The 26,229-nt window shown below is 38.1% G+C and overlaps 1 protein-coding gene across 1 annotated transcript; it reads left to right on the top strand.

The window, feature by feature from the left end:
* Positions 1–9,887: 9,887 nt before the first annotated feature.
* On the top strand, positions 9,888–14,269 carry FAM237A (family with sequence similarity 237 member A). The gene is made up of 2 exons (XM_036927982.1): positions 9,888–10,299; positions 14,130–14,269. The coding sequence occupies exons 1-2, from the start codon at positions 9,888–9,890 to the stop codon at positions 14,267–14,269; spliced, it is 552 nt and encodes a 183-aa protein (XP_036783877.1).
* The last annotated feature ends 11,960 nt before the right edge of the window (positions 14,270–26,229 follow it).

Here is a 26,229-nt window from a genome sequence, read left to right as displayed (position 1 = left end):
GTGTGTGTCTGATACTGAACACTGAATTGGTTTGGTTTGGGCATATATGTCATATATTTCAGTACCTGGTTCTTGGTCTGTCTTCATCTGCTCTGGTCCTCATGAGCTTGTGGAGTCATCAGTGGTTTAAAACATATCTTGATGACCTCTCATTGAGCTCAGTAGAGGATATTCTTTGAAATAGCAAGTTTCATCTCAACAATCCCCTTTGTGCTCAGGAAGATGCTGTGGATGGACCCTCACATCTCCTCGTCCTGACCTCACTCCAGAGAAGGACCACAGGGATGAGGCTGGTGGTCAGAGTAGAGGGTGACTGTTGTCATCCCAGGAGGGCCTGGAGTTCAGGGCAGGGTGTGATGTCTTTCTGGTTTCCTTCCTTGTTTTATTAGCACTAAATGACAGGTACTTTAATAGAAAACATCCTAAATAATGAAGAAATTATATTTTTGGTGAGTGAATTTTTGCATCATTTGTTTTACATGAGGAATGAAGAACATTAGCTTAAGGTCTTTGTCTAAAAAAATTAGAGAAGTGAAATCATTTATGCCTTAAAGCAATGTTTTTCTTCTCAATCTCTGTCATAATATATGATTGTATTTCCTTCATTTTACTTTTTGTTACTTTGAATTTATCTTGTCTATTTGTTCCATAGATGATATGGACTTTAGATTTTTTTGAAATTTAAGTAAACAGATGGAGTTAATTATAATCCTTCATTCTTGATATACTCTATTGTTATTCCATTGGCTTTTTACATGCATGTATGTATTTATTTACTTACCTTCTTATTTAATTAAAATCCTATAATAAATATCCATCAATCTACTACTCAGTGTGATGATTAGAACATTGACAGTTACTAAATTGTCTATGTGAAGTTCCTCCATCTTGTCCATTGAACTCCCCCTCCTGAACTAATTACTACCTTGATTTCATTGCCATTTGAAAACATGCATAGTTATATTCTTTTACATATTCCTAAAAAGTGTGTTGCTTGGTTTTAGTTGTTTTAACTTTATAAAAAGGATATTCACATTTTGAATATAATCTTTTGGAACTTATGTTTTCCTTCTCTATATTTATAAAACTATCCATGGTGTTCCAACTAGCTGTACTTCATTTTAAATGCTGTGAAATAGTTCTATTTATGAACATACTACAACTTGTTTGTTTCTGTACTCTTTGGGAATGTGAGTAGTTTCTGGGTAATTGCTATAAATAGTATGTCTGTGAACATTTTCATACATATTTGTTAGCATACAAGTGCAAGAATTTCTCTGGTGTTTACATTGAAGAGCATAATTGCTTACTCATGGGGCCAATGTTTAACTCCTTTGTACAGTGATTGTACCACTTATAATTCTTAATTTCAGCAATTTGCTAAACTCCAAGATTTCTAAACATGTATTTAATTACTGAGTTATTGCCACAAATCATAGAATAATAAATTGGTAAAGGGGAAAGACTCTTTAGATTATCTAATCAGAGAACACTGATGCATAGGAGAGATGAAATGATTTGCTTCAAGTCCTAGAAATGAGAGGGTTTCAGGTGCATCCTCAGGTATTTATGCAACCATCACTGCACTCTTTCCAACACCTTTTCTCAAATATACAATGTTTGGTGGATGATAATAAAACTTCCATTTTTAAGATAAAGAAATTAAGACCTAAGAAAGTAAAAAAGATAAGCAGCTAGGAGTTTTCCCAATCTAGGGTTAAAATTGAATTTATTCAATGCATAGTTTTCCATCAGCTCACATTGGTTTGTAGGGTTGACTTTGCTCGTTGCCTCCCCAAAGCCATTTCCAATTCCCTGCCTCCCACTGTAGCTCTTCTTCCCAGACTTACTTGCATCTATAAATGACCGTGTGACCTAGTTGTAGCCCATTCACTTCAGCCTAAGTCCCCTGATGAGGGTTATAGAAATGTTTTACTTTCTTGATGAAAATGTAACAGACACGGCTGGGCTGGAACAACCCTTCTACCCTGCTTGAATGTAGATGTAGCATTTGGAGATGTGACAGCTAACCTTCTAAGGGAAGGTTAAGGTAATCATAGAAATGTAGGACCTGATATCCTTGGCCACTGAACTAGGTAGTTACGTGTCTCCGGACTTCTTTATGGGATAAAAATAAACTCCTTTTTATTTAAACAATTATAGTAAGGTTTTCTGTTACTTGTAACTTAATGCATTTTGAGTCAATACACCATGTGTACACAAATCTCAAACTAGATTAAAATGTTTCCCATTTTTCATTGACTGAGAATTAAAACCTTGTCATTGAATGGGAAATGTTCTATTCCTCAAGGAAAAATGATTTTATACTTTCATATTTAGCATCTACTTTAGATTATAGTCTTTCAATAAAAAACTCCATTTCAGAGGATGTGTCCATAATCACATCAAAATAATGTCTCCATTCAGCAAAAGCATGAAAAAAAAATTTGGACACCGGAAAAGGGAAAAAAAAGTTAATGCAACTGGCTGACTGACATTTTAATTTCTTTGTCCAGATATGAGAAATAAATTTTGTCAATGCAAATTTGGTTCATGACACTCAGTACTTCAGTCTCAGGTTCAAAATAAGCTATTCTCAAAAATGAAATCAACCAACATTGATTAAGAAATTATATATGTATTGAGTTCAAAAGCTAAGAGTAACCAGACATGATTCCCACTCTGAAAGAACTCACAGTCTGGTTGGGGTGGGGGTCAGAAGATGAGGAGAAATGGATAAACATGTATTATCAACTAGAATGCAGTAAGTACATAATGAAAATATGAAAAAAATCATGTAGGAATCGAGAGCAGAGGAGATCTAACTCCCTTAGACACACATGAGTCAAGGAAAACTCCTCATTGCAGGAGCCTTGCTCATATTGTAAGATGTTTTATGCTTTCAATATATAGGTATTAAAAGGAAAAGAAGGGACATGGACGCAACAGCCCAAGCAGGTTTAATGCTAAACCTGAGAGGGATCTCCCTGTTCGGGCAAGCAGAACAAAGGCCTGCCTTACAGGCTAAGAGGCTTTTTATGGCCGGGTTTTTTGGCAGGCTTTTGAGGAGGCAGGTCAGGGAAAGGGTGAGGTTGTGGCTTGCTGATGTGTCCTCCAGAAAATCTTTGTGGCCTAAGTAAAATGAAACCTAAGTCTCTCTGAAATAGTGGGTGGGCTTATTTAAAATGGTGGCACTCCTGTCTGGGCTCTATCAGGTGTATATGTTATTTGTCTTCTCACAGATCTTTTCTTTTGGCAAAAGTCCATGATTGTCACTGGACCCCTAAATTTTGAGCTGTGAATCCTCTGCTCCTATCTGTGTTTAAGTAGAGATTTTCTTTGTTTGTTACTCCATCATGATTGAAACCTTAGAAAGAGAAACTTACTATTGCTAAAACCTTAGACTTTGTCATTGTTGTCTTGTTCTGTAAATCAAATTGAAAACAATATCACTTGTATTGTAGTGTCCTTTGGACATGGGTAGCTTAAAAGGCAGGAAATTCTGATAGCCAGTACTTACAATGGTCACTTTTTGAACTGCTGGGGTTATAGGAAGAGATAAACTAAACTCTTGACAAAGTCTTATGAATCCCTACTGCCTTTGCAACCTACTGGAAAGAATGGGCAAAGAATGGATGTATCTTGAGAAGTAACCTAGAAAGAAACCACCACTACACCTATATCACAACTATAGTATCTTCACTTGTATAAGCAAGAAAAATATGAATGAACTATTCCTGTATTTCTGAGTAACTTTTCTCTTCTGCACATTTTAGAGTCAATGTCCAATGTCATCTGACTGCTTCACTGCAACTTGTCCTTATGAATTTGATAACACTTAAAGAATGACTCATCCACTTACCCCAATGGGCATTCCAGGAAATTGTCCTTGTTTATTGCCATCTTCAAATGATAGAAAAGCATAAAAGAATGAGAAAAAGTAATTATCTTTACTAACTGATCCTAAATGTTAAAGAAGCGCCCTATTCTTAAAGGTTGTCCCCATCATTTGCAAATTAATGCACTGCTAAAGATGCAAACTATCTATATAACTGCTCTTGAATTTCATTAAAATTAATCGGAAGTCCTTTTTAATGTCTTTGAAAATTGCTTCAAGTGGCAAAATCAGAAAATCTATCCACGGGGCACATTCAGCTAATTGCAATTTACTTCTCAACTAGTCATTCCTTCACCCTAGGCTGCAACTGCATAAAAATCAAACAACTCTTTGGATGACAAATGCTAGTCAAACTAGTTTTTTGGTATCATGTAATTTTAAATGACCTATTGGCTTCCTGAATGTATATTTAATGAGTCAGAATGACTATCTAGATCTAGTGACTCTAGATGTAACTTGTTAAAATTATTCTCTGTAGGTCGGACCTGCCATATACTCCCTTCCATTTGGTACTGGGAAGCAAGTAGGGGAATAAGGAGAGCCTATACAGGGAAGGGAACGGAGTGACAGTGCTGTGTTTGTACCAGCACACTATGTAGGACAAATAACTGATGATGCATAAAGCTAAATTTTGGAAACAGAACCGTGTTCTGACTCTTACCAATGAAGTGACCCAAGGAAAATTCCTTTACAGCAAAATGGGGGAAGAAGAGGATAATATGTATGTATACTTTAGGATCACATGAGGCCATGTATATGAAAATAATGTTTTGTAAAATGTAGGTGCTGATCAAATGTTCATCACCATTAGAGAGTCCAGCCTGTACAAATGAAACCACGAGGATAAGCTATCAAACTGAGCATCTTTGTTGTTCAACAAAGTATAAAATGTTTTATTCATATGATTTAGTGGTGGCTTTGTTTTTATCTAAATGTAAAAATCAGTATACCATTTTCCTCTTAACAACTATGAAGATGATAGTAAGGTTCAGATAAAAGATAAACATTTTTCCCCAAGAATCTCTCCATATTGCCCCGATAACCAAGGAGTACTAAAACATACGTTACAACAGACTATGTAGTCATTAGGCTATTCTTCTCAACAAAAGCATTAAAGAAGATAATTGCTTAATTTTCAAGTGAAAGTCAGTAGACTGTATTTATGAGAAATGTTTGATCAGGAAATTATTTTCCAGGGTAGCATTACAAAAGTTTTACTGAAGGTCCAAATTTCCAGTCCCAATTAATTTATACTGAGAAGAAAAAGCAAACAAACATATGTGGATACTAGTTAGCACCATTCTAAGTGTTTCCCATGTATGATCTCATCTTACACCCATTAGCCAAAACGGAGATCTGTGCCAATTTTATAGGCAGGAAAACTTTTATAGAGGGTTAAGTAACTTGAACAAATCATTACATTAAAGCAAAGTGCCAACAATTGTAGATATCCTATTACTTTATAAAAGCTGAAGAAAATTGCAAGTTGATAGATACACACATCCAGATTTCAATGTTGTTAAATGTGAAAAAATACATCTAAGAATCAATGAAATATGACAAGTGAGGGAGACATGTTGCTAACCCACGCAGTCAGGATCCAGAGCATAAGTCTTCATCATTATGCTATTCTGCCCCCTAAAACCTACCCAAGCATGCAAAACGGTTTGGTACAAATTCATGGTCTCAAACTGCCTGGACCTTCACTACTTTCTTTAGACTCTGTCCCTCCTCTCTCTTATTTCCCCTCTTCCCTCTCTTCTCTTCAATGATTATTGCAAAGCCTTTTCACCCTGTTTAACCTCTCTAGTTAACACCTCCTCTCATTTACCTTTTGTGGATGACTATGCATCTTACTTCATTAGGAAAATTGAGACCATTTGTCACCATCTCTCTCAACTCCTGCTCCCCTCCCCATCATGCTACCCAGAAACATATCCATACCCAAGAAAGCCTCCCTTCTTCCTGTTCAGGGAGCAAGCTATCTTCCAATCTGTTAAAAGCTGGCTCTTCTTTGTTCTTTTATCCTTATTGCTTCGTATTTCCTCTGAGATTGTTTGCTGTCCCTCTCTCCTGAATTTCAACTCCTTCCTCTCCATTGCTTTCTCTCCTTCAGCCTGTAAACATGACAAAGACCTAAGCCCTAACCTCCTGTTCCAAAGCTTCTCTCCCTCTTCTTTTCAAAGCTTCCTAGAAGGTGCTTCACAGGGGCTGTCTGCATGTCCTGTTCCATCCATTTCTGCTTCAGCCCACTATTTCTCTCTGCCAACACTCAGTTGAAATTGCTCTTAATAAGCAACTTGGTAGCCTCCTATTTTTTAGATCCAATGGAAAATTCACTGTCTTCATTTTATTGACCCCTTTTCTGAATCCATGTGAAACTTTCTGTCTCATTGGCTTCCAAGACAACACACTTTCCTGGTCCTTTTTAACTCTCTGTTTCCTAATCACTTAAATGTTGGCATTTTCCACTTTCTATCCTGAGGGTATTATTGTACCCATTTTATATACTTTCCTGTGAAGGCTTTAACTGCTGCCTATAGGTAAATATAAATCCCAAATCTAGACTTATTTCCTGAGCACTGTATCCCACGTGTTTATCCCCACCTTTTCCTTGCCTATTCAGCATCTCTCTTTGAATCTTAGTCATCTCAACCTTAACATCTTGGAAACAAAATTCTTGATTTACCTTTCCCAAACCTATTCCTCAAACATTTTTTCCTGGTGGTAATTCCAAACTTCCACTTGCTTAGCCCCCCACTGATTCCAGGGCCACCACCCTTAAGTAACCCATCATCATACCTCATTTGAATCATCACAGAAGCTCCTAACTGGACTCCTTGCTTCTGCGCTTGCTCTCCTCTAGTCTGTTGTTTACTGAACAGCCAGAATGGATTTCTGAGCACCTCTCTGATCACATCTTCTACCACTACACCTGGAAAACACTGTTCTCACACACACTTGTTCCATGCTTCCCCCATGCTCCACCTGGAAAAAATGCTTGAGAAATAGGTTTGGGAAAGGTAAATCAGAATTTGGGATTTATATTTTGGATCTCTGCTGGATATTAGCATCCACCCTCTCTGAAATGACCCAGACCAAGGGCCTGAGACAAAAGTTCTGCTTTGAAACTGGATGGACCGTACTCCAGTTTCTCAAAGCAGAAGAAAAAGCCCAGGACCCTTCAGGAATCTTCTCCAGAGCTTTTTCTTCCTAGCTCTTGGGTAGTGGGTGGATTCTCCTTGTCTTTGTCAAACATTGCTATAAGCCTGGGCTCCTCCTTGTGCCCCTCTGGAAGGTAACCATGGATACTATTGAGTTGGCATCAAAGCCTTCAGTTAAGGGAGACTACAAGTGGTTTTCAGGACTTTTAGGGTATTTTGAGGGGAGGAGCAATACTTGGAAACACCGCAAAAGTAGAACTTTTGCCTTGGGCCCTTGGTCTGGGTCGTTTCAGAGAGGGTGGATGCTAATACTCAGCAGAGATCCAAAAGGGTGACAGGGCTTTAGCCTGGAACTAGGATATCAACTTGCTGAAAGTCAGAATCTAAGGGCATTTTCTCTTCTTGCAAAACACGGACCCGGCTGTGAAATCTGGAGCGGCGGGCTGATGCTGGCTATACCAGCAACATCCTGGGCTCCCGAGGTGATCCTGGCCAGGGCCCGGGAATAACGGGGTCTCCTATCTCTACTCATGAGGAGCTTCCCGGAACGCCACATCCCTACTCACATCGTCGCCCTAGGATGGTTTTCTCCTCCCAGCCCAGGAACACAGGCAGGCAAAAGATATTCACACCGGCTTGTTTCCGGGAGGCACCTGATTCCTTCCGAGCCCTTACTGACCGCTGGGAGGGCACCTCTGTGCCCTCTCCGGATTTCCCCTCACATCTCTTAAATTTCAAGCGAGGCACACGTGGAGAGTGGGGATCTGGGGAGCCCTAGTCGCTCCTAGACCCGCGCGGGGCTGTCCCAACTTTGCAGTTGTCGCCAGCGGCGTCACGCCTCCCGGGGTAAAGCCGGGAAACCAACCGGCACTAAGGCTCCGTTCCGCCGGGTGGAGGGTGGGTGTGGGTCAGGGGCAAGGAGGGTGTGTGCGGCCAAGCCTGCGTGTTTCCTGAAGTGAAATCTTCAAGGGAGGGAGGAAGGAGGGGAGCGCCGGAGACGGACCTGGGGGCGAGAGGCGGTGGCAGTTTCCAGGCGCTTTGACGTGGACTTGAAGAGGCGCGGAGCACTCCCACTGCTTAGAAGAAGCGCGGCAGCCCTCAGGACGCTGGAGCTGGGGCAGCCACTCGCTCGGGCGTCGCCTAAGCATTTCGTCTCCGCGCCCTCGAGGGAATCCTGAGACCGCTGCGCAGGTAAGTGCGCAGGGTAGCCTTTGTGGGTCCCGAGAGTAAAACCGCGGGGTAGCGAGGCTAGTAGGGCGCAAAGGACACAGCGAGTCCCCGGCAGCTCCGCCCTGAGGAAGGTGAGGCCGTGAAACAGGTGCGGGGTGGAGAGGCTGTGCTCGCTCTCGGAGGACCCTAGGGCTGAGGAACTTTAAGGCACCGGCAAGACTCTCCTAAAAGAAGGGAGCCTAAAGGAACCGATGAGAGGGCTGTGGCTCAAGCAGACAGGGAGTCCCGGGGAAAGTCAACTTCAGCACCCCGGACAGCGCCCCTTCCTTCCTCCGGTAATAAACTTGGCGCTAACAGGTTGCACCAGTCCCCTAAGAAAAAACAACCGGGGCCCACCGACTTTGTTTAGATTAGTAGAGGACACGTTGAATGTAACTTTGTTCAGGTGGAGACCCTGTGTAAATGATCTTAAATATAGAGGGAACACTTTTGAATAACCTATCTCTACACGCCTCTTCAACAGGAATGTGCACAAAGACGGTCTCTTAAATACTGACTTAAGGGTACCTCAGTATGTTCTGCTGCTGTTCAGAAGAGAAATATTCCATCTTATGGTGTTAAAATGTTCCTATATAGACTTATTCCCATGAGGATTCCCGTGAGATGTGCCTTGCTTGCCTTCATGATACTAATTCTTAAAAGGTTTGGAAATATAAAACTGAAAGTGATCTGTATATGCCCTCCTGTTTTTTTTCTTTACGTTAGAGTTGTTTAAATGTTATATACATTTTGTATAATCTGTTAAGAATCAGATAAGCTCTTTTTAGGAAAAAATAAAATTTAGGTTTTTTTTAAGGACATAATTTTTTATTGCGTTTGTCTGAAGTGTAACATAACAATTTCAAAGTGGTATAGGATTTTTTTGCAACAGGCTTTGAAAGCCAGAAAAGCTGAATGAGAGCAAATTTTGTTAAAATTCTTGAAATTTGTAACAAGAAGAGGGAGATGAGAAAACATCATCTTTATGAAAGCTAGACTTGCAGAGCCTTTTAGGTATTTGCAAAATGTCTGTTGATTCTATTCCTTTGGGTTGACTATATATCCCTTTGTTCCCATACTTTTAGCACAATATCTTGTGTTTATTTTTATTTATAACATTTTACAATTCTTATGCCTTAAAAAAAATTAAAAGTCACCCTGAATAGGGACGTATTCAAAGGTAAAATGTATTCAAGTTCTTAATTGCATGGGAGTCCTCAACTAGGATGGCTGGCTAAATTACAATATTATAGAATAATTAAAACCATGAAGCAAGATTTTAAATTTTCACTTACTACTGATTTAAACTATATTCCTCTGTATGAGGGAAAAACAAGTTCACTTTTTCACCTTACAAAGGAACACATCTTAGGAATAAATATTTCTTAATCTAAAAACTTGGTTTTACATTTTACATTACCTGGTTCAACAATTAGTCATTTTTGGTAAAATGGGGCTTGTGATAATGGGAGATAGGTTAAAACTTTTCCTAGAGATGATGTCTTGTTTCCTTTGCTGCACCAAGGGTCTTCAAGGCATGATTATTTTCTTTGCTGAGTGAAGCACAAGCAGGGACTCATATGAGATATATTTCCATCCTGTGCAGTTTCAGGGCCATGGCCAGTCCTGGGAACAGAAGAGGGATCTACAGCCTCTGGAGCCTCACCTGCTCTCTGCTCATTGTGGGAATGTGCTGTGTGTCTCCTTTCTTCTGTCACAGCCAGACAGACCTTCTGGCTCTTAACCAAGCTGATCCTCAATGCTGGGAATCTTCTTCAGTGCTCCTCCTGGAAATGAGAAAGCCTCGAATTTCCAACACTGTTTCAGCTTTCTGGAATTTTATGATCTACCTGAAGTCATCAGAGAACTTGAAGCATGGGGCTCTATTTTGGGATCTGGCCCAGCTCTTCTGGGACATCTATGTGGACTGTGTCCTTTCCAGAAACCATGGCTTAGGAAGAAGGCAGTTGGCTGGAGAGGAAGAAAAGATCTCAGCAGTGCATCCACATGACAAAGGGAGAAAACAAGGTGGTCAACCCTTGGTCCCAAGTCTTTTGAAAGGTCAAACAAGTATGAATGTACTGAATTGTGAGCAAGAGGGGAATGGCTTTAGGAGGGAGTCCACAGCCACATACATTCCTCATAACGGTGAACCTTGAGAGCACATAAGTGATAGGAAGATAGGATTTCCTTTTGTATTTCATAGCAGATGTTTATATCAACATATTGTCCTCATTCTCATTCTTTAAGTGTACAACAGCAAGGAAAAGTCAGAAAAACAAATAAGGAAAAGCATGATTCCCAAAATACAACACAAAGGTATAAAGGGATGCCCCCAAATTAACACTGTTTTTTACGATTAGCCTGAACATTGGCAGTCATAACCTGTGTTTTACTTGCTATGGAATTGGAAATATATGAATATAAGCCTGGGAAACATTCATAACACACAAACTTTTGCCCCTATTAAAGAGAAAACAAAACAAAACTATCTAGTGTTTTCATGTAAATGGAGGAGCTCCTTGAGAACTTAGTTGATAAAGTAAGGTGTTAGAAAAATCAGCTGGCTTGCAATTTTACTCCTCGTTGTTATTTGAACAAATCTCAAATAAGTATTAACTTATTTAGTAGTAACTTATTTAATAGTAATATGGAACTTTCTACAAATTTAGAGATTTTCACTGAAGTAAATATATTCAAATACAGTCTTCTCTGGGGGCATTTGAAGAAATATCCTTTATAGAATTAGAATGAGGGCAACAGAGCCTTCAGAGCAAACTTAGAGATAATGGTAGCCCTATATATATTGTTTTAGTTTCTTTTCTGGTGTTGTCCAATCAATGAGCTTCTAATGCTTTCAGCAAGGGCAGTTTCGGTGGTAGTAACTCTTAGAATTGTTTATGTGCCAGTAAAAAACTGAAGTATAACTTATTTTTGCATTTGTACATTTTATTGTGAGATTTGTTATATAGTCCTGTCATCTCTCTATTAAAATAGTAACTAATAGTAATAGTTCTAGATCAACTCTTCCCCAAGATATTGTAGAGCCTTTAGATATGTAGTTTGTTCTAACCTCAGGAACTAAAAACCCTCATAATTTGCTGATCCATAAAACCAGAAAAGCCACTGCTATTATTGATAGACAAATTTATTATTTTGGCAAGTGTTATGTTAACTTAAACCAATTTCCTTTTTTTAGAAGAAATACTCTTTCAGCAACTTAGTTATGAAATTAGATATATAGAATGAGTGTCTTTAACTGTTGGTTACCAATATTTAAAAAAAAATTTTTTTTGAACATTGCTACCCAGACATCAGCATCTGTAGGGACTGTATATTTTCTTCATCTGTACTGCAGGACCCTTGCTTCTATTCTTATATTTAGCTATTTTACTCAGATCACTCCCATTTCTTGTTTTTTGTATTTTGCACTCACTTTGAATTACTCAAGTTATTTATAAAAGAGAATACTTGTTCAACTGAACATGAAAATAATAAATTATATACACATGTTCTTTCTGTAAAAAAACTTCTGTTTGCATACTTTCAACAAGACTCTCAGAATAAACTGAGACTCCATGTAGTTTTTGAGCATATTTCAACATGGCATTTCTGTCTTTTTTTTAAAAAAAGGTAGATCTATCTTTGGCTTGGGAAGCCACTTCCTTCATGTTGCTACAGAGTTGCTACTAACTTACTACTGGTCTGCTAACTTTAACTGGAGTTGCTATGCAAGTAGCAGGAAAGAACATTTCACTTTATTGAAGTTGTTTTAATGTTTGACATAATTGTTTGTCGATCAGGAAATAAGACTTTCCATTTGGATTGTATAATCACAGCCAAAGAGGGTCTTGGGTCAAAGAGACACCATGACTAAAAGTTAAATAGTTACAGGAACATTGAGATTTCATCTCAAGAGGCTTGATTAAATCTCTAGTGGCTCAACTGGGCTCTGGATGTACCTGCACAGATTCTCCACTGATTTTTTTTTCTATTGTCCATGGGGGGTTGATATGCTACCAAGCTGAGGTGGGGGTGAAGGTGAAGACATGTTTGTCTCTATAGTTCTCAGGGAAATCACATCACCAGAGCAGAAGGGAAAAACTAAGTGCCTACATAATATACAAAAAGATTCTTATTATTTTGATGTCTTTAATTAAATAGTTTAAATACACTTAGGAAATGTTGCTATGCATCATTCTTTGTTAAAAACTACATGTTTTTGTATGTTAATATGTCATATTTGTTAATATTGGGTCAACAAATATGAACACAATAGATATCAAATATGTATGTAGCCTTAGGCAAATTTATTAACTTATTTGCCCTCAGGTTCTTCAGCTGAAAAGGAGGGATGTGGAAAGAATTAGATGACTCATAAAGTTTCTTTTGGGTTTTCCATTCTAATGTGCTATGGTTCTGTAAAAATGAAATCTATGAAAGGCATGTATTTAACTATGGAAAGAATTTGGAAAACCTTTACCCCAAAAAACAGCTCACCACCCTGCATGATGACCTAGATAACCTCCTTGATTATAACAACGATAAGCAGAAACAAACAAAAAGTCCAGAAATGAGAACTCAAAAAAAATCTGAGTGCTGGAGATATCATCATTGGAGAAAAGACTCAGAAGATCATTATTATCTAGCTCAGAAAGATATGAGCTAATAACTAAATGCTGAAATATCCAGAAGGTATGAAGAGGGTTGTACCTAGGTTTAGCCATTAAATTATGATGGATTATGTCCAGGCAGGGAGAGAGAAAGAGAGAGAATAATAACTGATTTAGGAAAAGAGTAGGCCATTAACTCTCAAATAGAAAATAACAGTTGAGGTTAACTCATGAGTTGGTAAAGGCTTCTGAGGAAATGAAGGGGTTTTGAAGTATATTCTTGCTTGTGTAAAAAATGATGGCCATTTCCTTCAACAAACCTTACTTTGCCCTGAGAGGAACAGAAAAACCTGCCCGCCAGAGCCTGGCAGTTTGTATGTTCTAGAAAATTCGTGAGTCTTTGCTTTCCTCTGTGATGAGAAAAATTAAAATTTAGATTTATAATTTAATGATGTTTGTAGCTGGTGTCCAACTAGTTGGCAAATGCTCATAGTACTTATTTTTTAAGCACCAAGCATAAGAGAAAACACTGCTTCAGAAATATAGATTTACAAATGCTTGATTTTCTACTTTACTTACTCCAAGAAATTTCCTAAGCAACGTATTTAGAAATTATCCATCCAGAAGTCCTTTGTGTGCTTACAGGAATGTATACACATCCTAAAATTCATGTAGGTGTACACTGACTTGTGCATCTTATTGTATGTACTTCAATAATAGAAAAATGTCCTAAGGAAACATTCAGAGATGTAAGCAATAATGCAGTACAAGGCTCTTCACTACAATATTATTTACAGTAGCAGAAAATTTAGAAATAATCTAAATGTCCTATACAAGGGTAATGGTTGACTAAATTATGGTATGAAATGTGTACACATAAAGTATGGTTACCTCTGAAAGATTACATAATGGGTAGTATAAAGTTTTATATTTTTATATTAAAAATTATATAATGACCATTTGTACTTTGTTAATCAGAATAATATATCTTAATACATGTTAATTGACAAGGAAATGTACTTACAATAATTACTTAATTTGTATTCTATAACTAAACCACATATGACACAAAACTTCACATAAACACAAATTTACATATACACTCCTGCAATAAATTTATACAAAATTTTGAAGAGTAGAGTGGCCAAAACAGCAAACTTTCTTTTTAAAATCAATTTATTGTTATTTAATTAACCTGAAAATAATTTGGTGACCTAACAATTAGTTCCTTTTCTCTATTTTCAGGTGCATATTCTCTTCAACTAAGAACTCCTTTCCTGAAGAAGAAAGAATTGATTGAAGATTTGATAAATATGTACATACGCAGGAGTGGGTCTAAGTTCACTGGGAAAGTGACCAGTGGTCTGGAAATAAAGAGAAAATAAATCTCAGAGTTAACTCACATCTTGGAATTACAATATGTTTTCTTGACTACTGATCATTTATTTACTTCAAATGCTGGGAATGTCCAGAGATAGATTCTCAGCCATATTCTTTCCAAGTACTTCATTAAACTTTCATTATTTTAGGTGGCCTGCATATTTCTTCAATGGGGACATTACTGCCAGATCATCCCACTGTCTAAAAGACTTAAAATCATTTCTTAAAGTGACCAATTGATTGGATGAGTCAGATTCCTTGTATTCATTTTAATCATTTATTTTAGGATGGTTGATATTGTTAATTAACCAGAGAGCCACACATTTAACTTGAATAAACTGCATGACTTCCAAGCCACTACCCACTAGATTGCTTATGTACAGACATATAGGGGACTATATTTATTAATTACCATTTGTGGCCTATGGTACCTAAATCTCCTTTGAAGGAATATTTTTGAATACTGAGTGAAGCAAAAAACAAGTACATGCAGAAATGGCAAATAAAGCATTCTTCTAATGGAAACAAGTTAATAAAAGTTCTGGACCCCAAGTAATGTTATTGAAGACTCTTTATTTAAATATGTAATGTTACCATCAGTGATAATTTAAATCTTATTAGCAGTAAGTATAAATTATTTCCTAATTAGCATATTTACTATTTGATTAAATATTTTAAGCTATAGGTGGTTACACGTTGCATTTAAAAGCAGACTAAAAGTAAAATGAACAGAATTACAATAAAGGAACCCATAAAATATTTTTCCATGAAAAATAACCAAACCTGAATGAGATTCATAGCAGAGAAATCCAATTAGCAAATTTATGTGAGTTCCAGACACACTATTTTCATCTCTAATTACTCTCATCTCTCCAATCATTCTATCATAGCCAATGATTGACACCCAGTTTGAATTTCAGATAAGCTAGCAATTCACTTGCTTTTTTCCAGATCCAAAGGAAGTCTCAGCAAACTGAATTTTTAGGGTCCCCCTTATCTTATCTAAAAATCTTATCTAAAGGGTTATCAGAATACACTGCTGTGTGTGAGGATGTGCCAGTGGGGAAAGCAAGTCTAAAGAAGGAACTGGGGAGGAACCCAGTCTCAGCTTTTCTTGGTTAGGAGAATGAGGACATTAAAAGCTGCCACTCTACCCTTTCTACATAGGCTCATTGCTTTGCTTTCATGCTAAACCTTCACATAAGCTCATTACATCTTATAAATCATTGAAACGATGCCATTCAGGCAATGCTCAGAGATCCTTCCCCTCACTCCTCACTCCCTTGGTACCACAGGACAGGGGCTACTGACTTGGTCTGTAAAAGGTCAGGCAGTAAATACGTACTTGGGGGCCATCCCACCTCTGGCAACTAGGCAATTCTGCTTTTGTAGAATAAAAGCAAGCGTAGAGCAAACATACATGAATGTGCATGTGTGATATAAGTAGGCATAAGAAATATTTCTCAGATATATTTGGTTTTTATCCACAGTTCTGGGAAATGCTTCAGAGCCATAAAGGTAAAATAAGTGTCTTGTTTTGTTATTGAGGAGACTTTGGACCCCATGCAAGGGCATGGGCTGTTAGGGAGACCAACCAGGTGATTAAAGGGTGGGACATTTCAGCCCCCAGCCCCTAACCCTTGGGAGCAGAGAGGCAGAGGGACTGGAGGGTCAGTTAACCAATGGCCAATGATTTAATCAATCGTGACTAAATAATGAAATGTTGGGCAGAAGAATAGATATGAGCAGGTGGAGAGAGAATCCAATAAAGCCCACTAAAAGGGACTCAAAATGTTAACCAGTTAAAACTAGAGAGCCAGAAAAGATTTACAGTTAATGAGTTAATCAGTCAAGGCTCCAAAAGCCAGGAGTAAGTTGGAATTTCCAAATATTCCTCAGATAAAGAAAAGTATCCCAGCACATCCCATGTCTTCATCATATCAGTTAGATCATGCCATTGTAAGATTTACTTTAGCCTGCTAAAAGGCCCAGTTTATTCTTTAACTTAACCTATATGCTGTTTTTTCCTCCTCCAGCCCCTAATCAAGTAATCTGCAACCTGGGTAGGAGACAAGCATCATGATTAATTTAGCAAACAAGCCCAACTATAAACGGCATAGTAAAAAATAGGAAAGATCCCATCTTATAGCTAAGATTGCATTTTAAAACCCAAGAAGTTAAGAAGATTATTAACATACTCTTTAGCAAACAGACAATAACTCGGCCCATCTTGGGGGCAGGGCAGGCAGTCTTGATTGATATGTTCCCAGATGGAAGCTGTTATCCTAGGGAGGAATCACATCAGTAAATTTCTTGTGTTAAGTTAATTTTGCAGAATTACCTGGAGGACTGATAATAGAGAAGAGGTAATGTCTCTCATCAAAGATAAACATCTTGAGACCACTTGACAAGTCCACACCCCTAGCCCTTTGTCACATTCCTGAAAAATCCTTAAAAGGGGGAACACCCAGTCTTTCAGGGTGCCTCTTCTCGGAGGTTGCCCACACTCCCTTTTCTCTGAGTGTGCACATTTTTTGCTTTAAATAAAACTTTTTCTGCCTTAATAATAAATTAAAAATAAGAGAAACTTATTTTTCCTTAAATAAAATCTCAGAGCGCGCCTCCCTCTGAGGTTGCCCACACATTCTCTCTCTTTACATAAAACTTAAACCTTTCAGAGCTCCTCTCCTCCCTGAGGTCGCCCACACTTTTTCTCTCTTAAAGTGCATAACTTTAAATAAAACTTTTACTCTGCTTTACTACTGTGTCTCAGCCCTTCAACCCTTTGTTGCTGCGGGGAAAAGAACCCAGGAAAGTAAACAACGCCCCCCTCAACGTATTTGGTGCTGTGATGCAAATGGATTTCCACCCCAGGTAAGCTGCAGGTGCCTTATAAAAACTCATGAGAAAATTTTTTGCCTGCTCGCCTCTCCCTCTCTTTTGCACCTGCTTCTCTATTGGCGAGAGCTTCCACGCTTGGGGAACCTGAATGCTTCCACAATTTCTGCGTGCCACCCAGCCAGGTCCCAAGCTCCACGATGACAGAAGCTACTTTATTTGGGACCTTGCCCTGTGTATCTCTTAATCTGGCTGTTAACTTGTATCCTTTATTAAACTGATAAAAGTGTTTTCCTGAGTTCTTAATCAAATCTAAGGGGGAGGTCGTTGGAATCTCCACTCTGTAGCCTGTTAATAGCCTGGGGCTTGTGACTGGCATGGGGTAGGGGAGGGGGCCATGAAGGGCAGTCCTGTAGGACTGAGTCCTTAGCCTGTGGAACCCGGTGCTGTCTCCCAGAGGATAGTGTCAGAATTGAATTCTCAGACACCCTGCTGTTGTTTGAGAATTGCTTGGTGTCCTGCATGGGAAAACCCACACATTAGAATTGGGTTCCAATCTGGAACTGGGTCTGGGAACCCCAGCAGAGCATGGTTGTGTTCTAATAAAACTTTGTTTATGGACAATGAAATCTGAATCCATATCATTTTCAAGTGTTACAAAATATTTTCTTTTGACTTCTTCAACCATTAAAAAAAAAGTTATAAACTCTCTGAGCTCATTGCTTAAACAAGACAGGCAGTAAGAAGGATTTGGCCATGATTCGTAGTTTGCCAACAGCGAAGTTCGCTATGGAGTCAATTTGACCAAAGAAATTAACAGCAAAACGTTCTTTGGGGTGAAAGGGTTTACTACTGGGCTTGTTCTCCTGGCGGTAGGTCAAGCACTACTGTGTCTACCTCCACGCAGAGCACTGGGCCGAGCTCTCTATATAATGGACAATAATAGCTTATTGCCTAAAGGTGTGGAAGCAGTAACCTAGCAACAGACCAGTTACATCATCAGGTGGTTTAAGTTCAGTGAGGATCCTGGCCATAAGAACCCAACTTCCCCACAGGTATTCTTATTAAACTTCTAAGGAATAGGCTGGGATGAAATAAAAAAGAAAATGCATGAACATATAATTAATGCTGAGCAATTAAACCAAAATAAAAAATTTGTGATCAGCTGAAAAGAAAAGTCAAAAATAAGGATAAGATTGAACAGGGATCATCTACTCTTAACCCTGTTCAATTGGACATTGTTTCATTCTGAAACGGTACTAGAAATTATAGACATATAAAAAAAATCTATAGCCTCTCTAAATGTAACATGGACTGCACATTAAGACAATAAGTAAAACATTGGAATCATAATACTATTGAGAGAAAGTAAAGAGCAGCAGTTAAAGTACAGGCACAGGAATGCCTTCTAATCAAGTGCATCAAGTAGTAGCCAAATGACTTTGGACAAGTTACTGACCCTCTTTAGGACTCAGTTTCTTCATAAAATGAGATATCTACTTGCCAGTTTTGTTGTGAGGATTAAGTGAGTTAGTACACATAAGGTGCTAAGAATCTAAGTGCTCCAACAGTCAGAAAGTGTTAAGTCTTACTTTTGGACATTATTAAATTAAGCATCTATACCCTAATCATATATGCAAAGGACACACATAGGTAGTTGAGTCAAACTTACTGGGTGCAATATTTTCGCAAGTAACATTCATGTTTTAAAAATAAATTAATTTTGAGATAATTGTTGATTCATATATGATTGTAAGAAATAATACAGATATATCCTGTATACCCTTCATCCAGTTGCATAACTACAGTACAATAATACAACCAGGAAATTGACACTGGAACAATCCATAGGGTTTATTCATTTCACCAGGGTTGCGTGCACTCAGTTGTGTATGTGTGTGTGTGTGTGTTTAGTTGTTTGCTGAGTGTGTTCTCCAGCAAGAGCATCCAGGTAAAAAAGCAGGACATCAGTTCAGTAATTTAAATGATATTTGAATTAGATAGTTGCATTAATTCATGTAGATCACACACTTGAATATTCCTACCGAAGAATTCAAAATAAGAATGGCTCTCTTGGAAACTCAGCACACCTGGATTTGACTTGGCCTCTTTTTTCCATTTCCCTCTACACCGCTCACTCCCAAGGCTTTCCTCTTTTCTTCATGTTTCACACCAGACTATGGAGAGGTAGAGGCTTAATTCTTTCAGTAGAGATTTTGAAAATACATTTCATCATTACCCCAAAGGGCCTTCAAGCCCAGACTCCTTACCACTTCAAATTGGGCAAAAGGTGATTTGATCAACAAGGGCAGAGAAGGCCCTGCATATCCGCTCAGCTCCACAGTACTGGTCCCTGTTTACTGAAGACTGCAGGCCTGAAACCAGCACCCAGCAGAGTCCTTCAGAGACAGCACCGGTAGGTTCTCAAGCTGATCTTTATAAAGCTCTAGCACAGAAAGGAAATAGAATGCATCTCTCCTCAGTTACTGATGGCAGTGCCAGTACTCTAGGCCAGCTAGCAAATAAAATAATCAATTTGCTAAGCCAACCAGGTTGTGGGTTCTTAAGAGGCCTTTTCCCATGACTCTGAGCACCAATCTGAGGAGTAAGAAAGCCCACTCTAGGGCAACGGTTTTCACCTGGTGTGTATCAGAATCACCCAGAGAGTGTTAAGATTGCTAGGTCCCCCCTGAAGAATTCTGATTCCGTGTATCTGGTGGTTAATTTGATGTGTTAACTTGATTGGCTCAAAGTGCTCATATATTTGGTCAAACATGTTTCGGGGTATGTCTGTGGTGGTGTTTCTGGATGAGATTAACATCTGAATAGGTAGAGTATAGCAGATAGCCCTCCCTAACATGGATGGATGTCATCCAATCAGCTGAAGGCCTTAAAAGATCAAAAAGGCTGAGTAAGAGAATTCCATCTGCCTGACTGCTTTGGAGCTGGAACAGCAGTTTTCTTCTGCCTTTGAATTCCAGCTGAAACATAAGCTCTTCCTAAATCTGGAATCCTGCTGGCTTTTGCACTGGAGCTACATCATCATCTCTTCTGGACCTCTACTTTGCTGATGGCAGATCTTGGGACGTGTCAGTTTCCATAACCATGTGAACCGCTTCCTTAAAATAAATCTCTTTATCTATCTATCTATCTATCTATCTATCTATCTATCTATCTATCTATCTATCTATCTATCTATCTATCTATCATCTGTCTATCTGTCTATCTATCTATCTATCTATCTATCTATCATCTATCATCTATCAATCTATCATCTATCTACCTATCTATCCCACTGATTTTATTTCTCTGGGGAACCCTGACTAATAAAATATAACAGGGATGAAGCTGAAGAATTTACATTTCTAGTGAGTTCCCAGGTGATACTGATATTGCTGGTCTAGGGACCATGCTTTGAGAACATCTTCTCTATAGCTCTTGATTAATGGTTTGAGAGGTCCCCTATGATCTATTGTAACAGGGACTGTGCTGTAGAAAGCTCCACAACTTGGCAGTTATTAACCTCAAGTTTGATTGTGTAATTTTTAACCTAAGAGTTCCATTTCTTAGAATAGATCCTACAAACATACCCACATCTGAGTACTAAGATATATATTATTAGGACACTTACTTAAGCATTCTTATGATAATAAAATTGGAAACAGCTTAATTATACACCAGTAAATAAATTATGGTAATTTTATACTCTGAGATATGATGCAGAATTTTTTAAAAAATGACATTGTAGTGCAAATTGTAGCGCTCCAAAGTCTTACAACTACGGACTATTTACTGTTAAAAGAACATATGGCATGTGAACAGTCCCCAGGAATGGGTTGTTTTAATTTGTCTGATTTCTCTCAGACTGTTCAAGTTCAGTTGGACAATATCCACCATATCATAGATAAGTTTTCACAAAGGCCTAAGGTGCCTAACTGGTTTTCTTGGTTTCACTGGAGATGTCTGGTAATTACAGATATGCTTTGGTTATGTAACTATACTCCTATTATGTTAATGTGTGTGCGCAATTTAAGTAGTAGCTTAAAACCTATACATGCTGAAGTTACTCTACAAGAAGATATGTCAAAGAAATAATCAATCTTCCCATGTTTTCTTCCGCCTGCTACTTCTATAGCTTTTCTTCTTCCTTCCTAATTACAACCCTTAAATAGAATTCGTGCCTCATATCAAATTTACCAAGTATCATAATTCTTCCAAGTGGTAAACATACCTCAAGACAAATGCTGGGCATAGAAGCCACAGGGCATAAATATGCAAAGAAGTAAAAAGCTAACCTTTTCAAACAATAAGGCTTCCCTCTCACTTACCAACTTCACATTTCCCTGTATGGCCCCGGAAGATGACTGGTTAGCCAGAGACGGGTAAGATTCCTCAAGGGAGGAACAACCTAAGACAGGCACAGTCGCAGGGGGGCCATCAGGTGAGAAATTGGGGATCAACAGAGGTGAGGCTTAGAACCTCACCCCCCCGTTCTGAGAGAAATCTTCTGCATACGTGGATGTTTTATTGCCCTGGTCTAGCTTGGATTAACACATAGTCTACAGGCACACACCTGATCATCTACATGTGCTCTCTTACAACACTAAACTATGTTTTCTACCTTTATCTTGTATCTACCTACCACTTCAGCATTTTATTAAAAATCATAATAATAAAGAGAGAAATGTGGTATCCACATATAAATCAAGTATAAAAACCAAATGAGTATTCATATTTGAACCGACTGTTTAGAGTTCATAATGCATGAGCAAAACGGAAAGTTTCTGTGATGACTGCCCTTGTACTGTTCACTATGTAACTTATTCATTATGTAAGAATTTGTTCTCCATGTAAGAACTTGTTTGTTGTGCCTCAGAAGATTGGAGACTGACGAAAATTAGGCTTGGGGTGGATTAATGATTGTGCATTGAGCATTGACTCCCCTATACAGAATTTTATTGTCGTTAACAACCATTTGATCAATAAATATGAGAGATGCCCTCACAAAAAAAAAAAAAAAAAAAAAAAAGGATAGACTTCCAATGGTAAAATAAATAAGTAACCGGGATGTAATGTATAGCATAAGGAATATAGTCAAGATATTGTAACAGCTTGGTAGGGTGATAGCTGGGACCTAGAATTATGTATATAAATGTTCTACCACCGTGTTGTACACTTGAAACTAATGTAATGTAATACTGTGCGTCAACTACCCTTCAATAAAAAATAATTATTAAAAAAAAAATGACATTGTTCAATGTCTGAGACATATTGTCCAGTGAAAAAAGCAAAAGTAAGTACTGTCTAATGTATGTTGAGAAAGTGAAGACATAAAAAGACATAGAGAAAGTTTGTAGGAAAACTCAATGAACTATTACAAATGGTTACCTTTGAGAAATAGGTGCAAGGAGTGGAGGGCACTATGATGAATCCATATTTAAAAAATCTGTGTACTTAGGTATTTTAAATTTACAATAAACATGTAGTATAGCATTGCATAATTAATAAAAAGTAAGATCACAGAACATTAAAACATGGAAAGTATTATTTTGTTAGTTATGTATTTCAGTTACATGATTTATATTGTGGCTCCATCTGTGCTATTTTCCATTGATCATAAGAGAGGACTCATACCTTTTTTCATCTATCTGTTCTATAACACTGCTCCAGAAATACAAGGACCTTGAAAAAATGATATTTTATTGCCTGAACAAAAAACCTCGTCCAGGGGCCAAACTCATTTCAGGATATTCTGTTTTTCAGCTCACAGTGATAAAAACTTAAAATACAGCAATAAGAAAATATGGAAGCAATAATCCATTTTGTGCATGGGAGTTTTTTTTATCATTTGGTTGTCCTCTTTTTAAGCTCCAGTCTCTTGAATTGTAAAAAATAGACAAAGATGTGCACCTAGCACCAAGCATGTTGTTGGGCATACATTTAGAATTCAATACATGTAGGGACTGAATTATTATAGCACATAGGTAAGGTGTTAGAAATACCTGTGAAATTGACAGTCCAGAGAAGATGACAATGGGAAAATAATCCATCATTCTGGTAGCCTCCTCTAATATCCTTGATTTATTCAAAGATCAGAGAGATGGATATAGTGGTTAAAAATTAATATGCTTTCTAGTCTGCAGTTACTCTTCTGGGCAACTGAATTACTGAGCCCATGACTTCTTACAACAAAAATTAATGAAGCAGACCAATATGTATTGAATATCTATTCTGTACTAAGACCTCTCCCTTGAACTCCAGATTGTACACGTTAATTGCCACTCCGGTATCTCCATTTGGATGTCTCACAGGAAACACACTTAATGTGTTCAAAACAGAACTCTTGGTTTGCTATCCTCTACTCTCAGCTTTCACAGCTTTTCTCCTTGCATTAAGTGTATCACCACCCACCCAGGCCAAACTGCTATCACTTCTTGCCTAGATTACAACAGGCTCTAACCAGTTTCTTTGCTCACCCCCTTGCCCTTCTCCAAGCCACTCTCTACACAATGGCAGAGTGTTAAAAACATAATTCTATCCCTTCCAAAATGAATGCCCAGCTTCTAGCACATAGTAACTGCCTGATGAGTATTTGTTGAATGAATCAAAAATTGAAGGAATGATGAACTAACTAGACTTTTTTTCCAACTTTCATGGAGCTTAATTGCTGGATAACTGTGTGCTGGGATCGTTTTCCCATCAAGAACAATTACTTCTACTTTTTCATACATATATATGCTTGAGAGAGAGGGACAGAGAAAGATTCTTTAAGATTTTAGTAATACCCCTAGGATTCTCAGGCAATATTTGAGAAGATTGCTTTCCTTTTTTTTTTTTTAACTAAAGTATCATTGATATACAATCTTATGAAGGTTTCACATGGACAACATTCACCCATATTATCAAGTCCTCACCTCCCCTACTGCAGTCACTGTCTATCAGTGTAGCAAGATGCTATAGAGTCATTACTTAGAGAAGACTGCCTTCTTAAATAGATGAGATAAAGATATACTGTTGACCTCAACAAACAAAAAGCAAATAATCCAATTAAAAAATGGGCAAGGAGCTGAACAGACACTTCTCCAAAGAAGAAATTCAGATGGCCAATAGACACATGAAAAGATGCTCCACATCGCTAATCATCAGGGAAATGCAAATTAAAACCACAATGAGATATCACCTCATACCAGTAAGGATCGCTACCATCCAAAAGACAAACAACAACAAATGTTGGCGAGGTTGTGGAGAGAGGGGAACCCTCCTACACTGCTGGTGGGAATGTAAACTAGTTCAGCCATTGTGGAAAGCAGTATGGAGGTTCCTCAAAAAACTCAAAATAGAAATACCATTTGACCCAGGAATTCCACTTCTAGGAATTTACCCTAAGAATGCAGCAGCCCAGTTTGAAAAAGACAGATGCACCCCTATGTTTATTGCTATTTACAATAGCCAAGAAATGGAAGCAACCTAAGTGTCCATCAGTAGATGAATGGATAAAGAAGATGTGGTACATATACACAATGGAATATTATTCAGCCATACGAGGAAAACAAATCCTACCATTTGCAACAACATGGAGCTAGAGGGTATTATGCTCAGTGAAATAAGCCAGGTGGAGAAAGACAAATACCAAACGATTTCACTCGTATGTGGAGTATAAGAACAAAGAAAAAACTGAAGGAACAAAACAGCAGCAGAATCACAGAACCCGAGAATGGACTAACAGGTACCAAAGGGAAAGGGACTAGGGAGGATGGGTGGGAACAGAGGGATAAGGTGGGGGGAAAGAAAGGGGGCCTTACGATTAGCATGTATAATGTGTGTGGGGGGCACAGGGAGGGCTGTGCAACACAAAAAAGACAAGTAGTGATTCTACAGCATCTTACTACACTGATGGACAGTGACTGTGATGGGGTTTGTGGGGGGGGACTTGGTGATGGGGGCAGCCCAGTAAACATAATGTTCCTCATGTAATTGTAGATTAATGATACCAAAAAATAAAAAAAGATACAGTGTTGAACTTCTCTCTCCTGAGAAGACACTGCTCTGCATTTTCCTAATATTTGCTACAGTTCAAGCTTCATTTTCTAATAATAATAGTTTAGACAATGGTTCCAGATGGGGCACAAAGCAATAGGAATAACCCACATCCCTCACAAGGCCTCCCTAGTCTCATCACTCTACTCCCTCGCCTTCCCTTCTATTCTTGGAAACTGCATTGGCAAATGGATGGGAGAGGTAGAAGCAGGAAGAGTTTCAGAGATGTACACAGAAAATTTCACTCACAAATGGAAAGAAAACTTAATAAGAAAGTATAGAGTATTATGCCCCTTTTTTTTGGTCATCACAGTAGCAACTAGTGTTAGATGTTCTTTCAAATCGAATTCCTTTACTGCAAGTTTGAGCAAATTGTTTCCTTCTGTTTTTCAATCCAACATCTGGAATTTAAAGAAGCTTGGGGACCCCTTCTATGTACTTTATAAAATTTTTCTCTTAGGCTCTCATAGTCTCTTGAAATTCTGTTATCACATGTTAGTACTGAATGACCCCATTCAACTGATGTCCACCACTGCTCTCAGACTGACTGTCAGGCTTGCTGGTTTACTTATCAAGCCCTTAATGATGTAAAGTTCAACTTAATTTCCAAAATATGACCCCTGAACAAAGATCCAGTCTAAGAGGGTAGTCAGCTATTCAGATAATCAACATGAGGTGAATATGTTGACACTCTGAGTAAATCTTATCATGTTACAAACAGTGGAACTTTCAGATTTTCCAAACAAGTGTCAAAAAAAAAATTTGGAGAGTAAAATGATGAGGACCTTCTTGCTGCTATCTGATACATCTGTGACAGAGATAGTAATAAATCAAAGGTAACCAATACCTTAATTTAGTGTGTTTTCCTTCCCATATCTTCATCAGTTTTGTTATTCGCACTTCTGTCTCTGATTAATTTTCATAAGTATGCATAGATTTTGCATAAATTATGGAGTGTAGTTTTATCATTCATGTTGCCAATAGTTAAGAACAGTTTACAAACAGGATCATTTCAATGTCAGAGTGAATAAGGATATAAACTTAATTGAAAATATTTCAGTGAAGAGTGACAATGTTTAATAAATATAAA

Source organism: Manis pentadactyla, chromosome 6 (assembly GCF_030020395.1).
Source record: "Manis pentadactyla isolate mManPen7 chromosome 6, mManPen7.hap1, whole genome shotgun sequence".
NCBI lineage: Eukaryota > Metazoa > Chordata > Mammalia > Pholidota > Manidae > Manis > Manis pentadactyla.
Note: the sequence above shows the minus strand (reverse complement) of the source record. Positions and strands in the feature narration are given on the sequence as shown.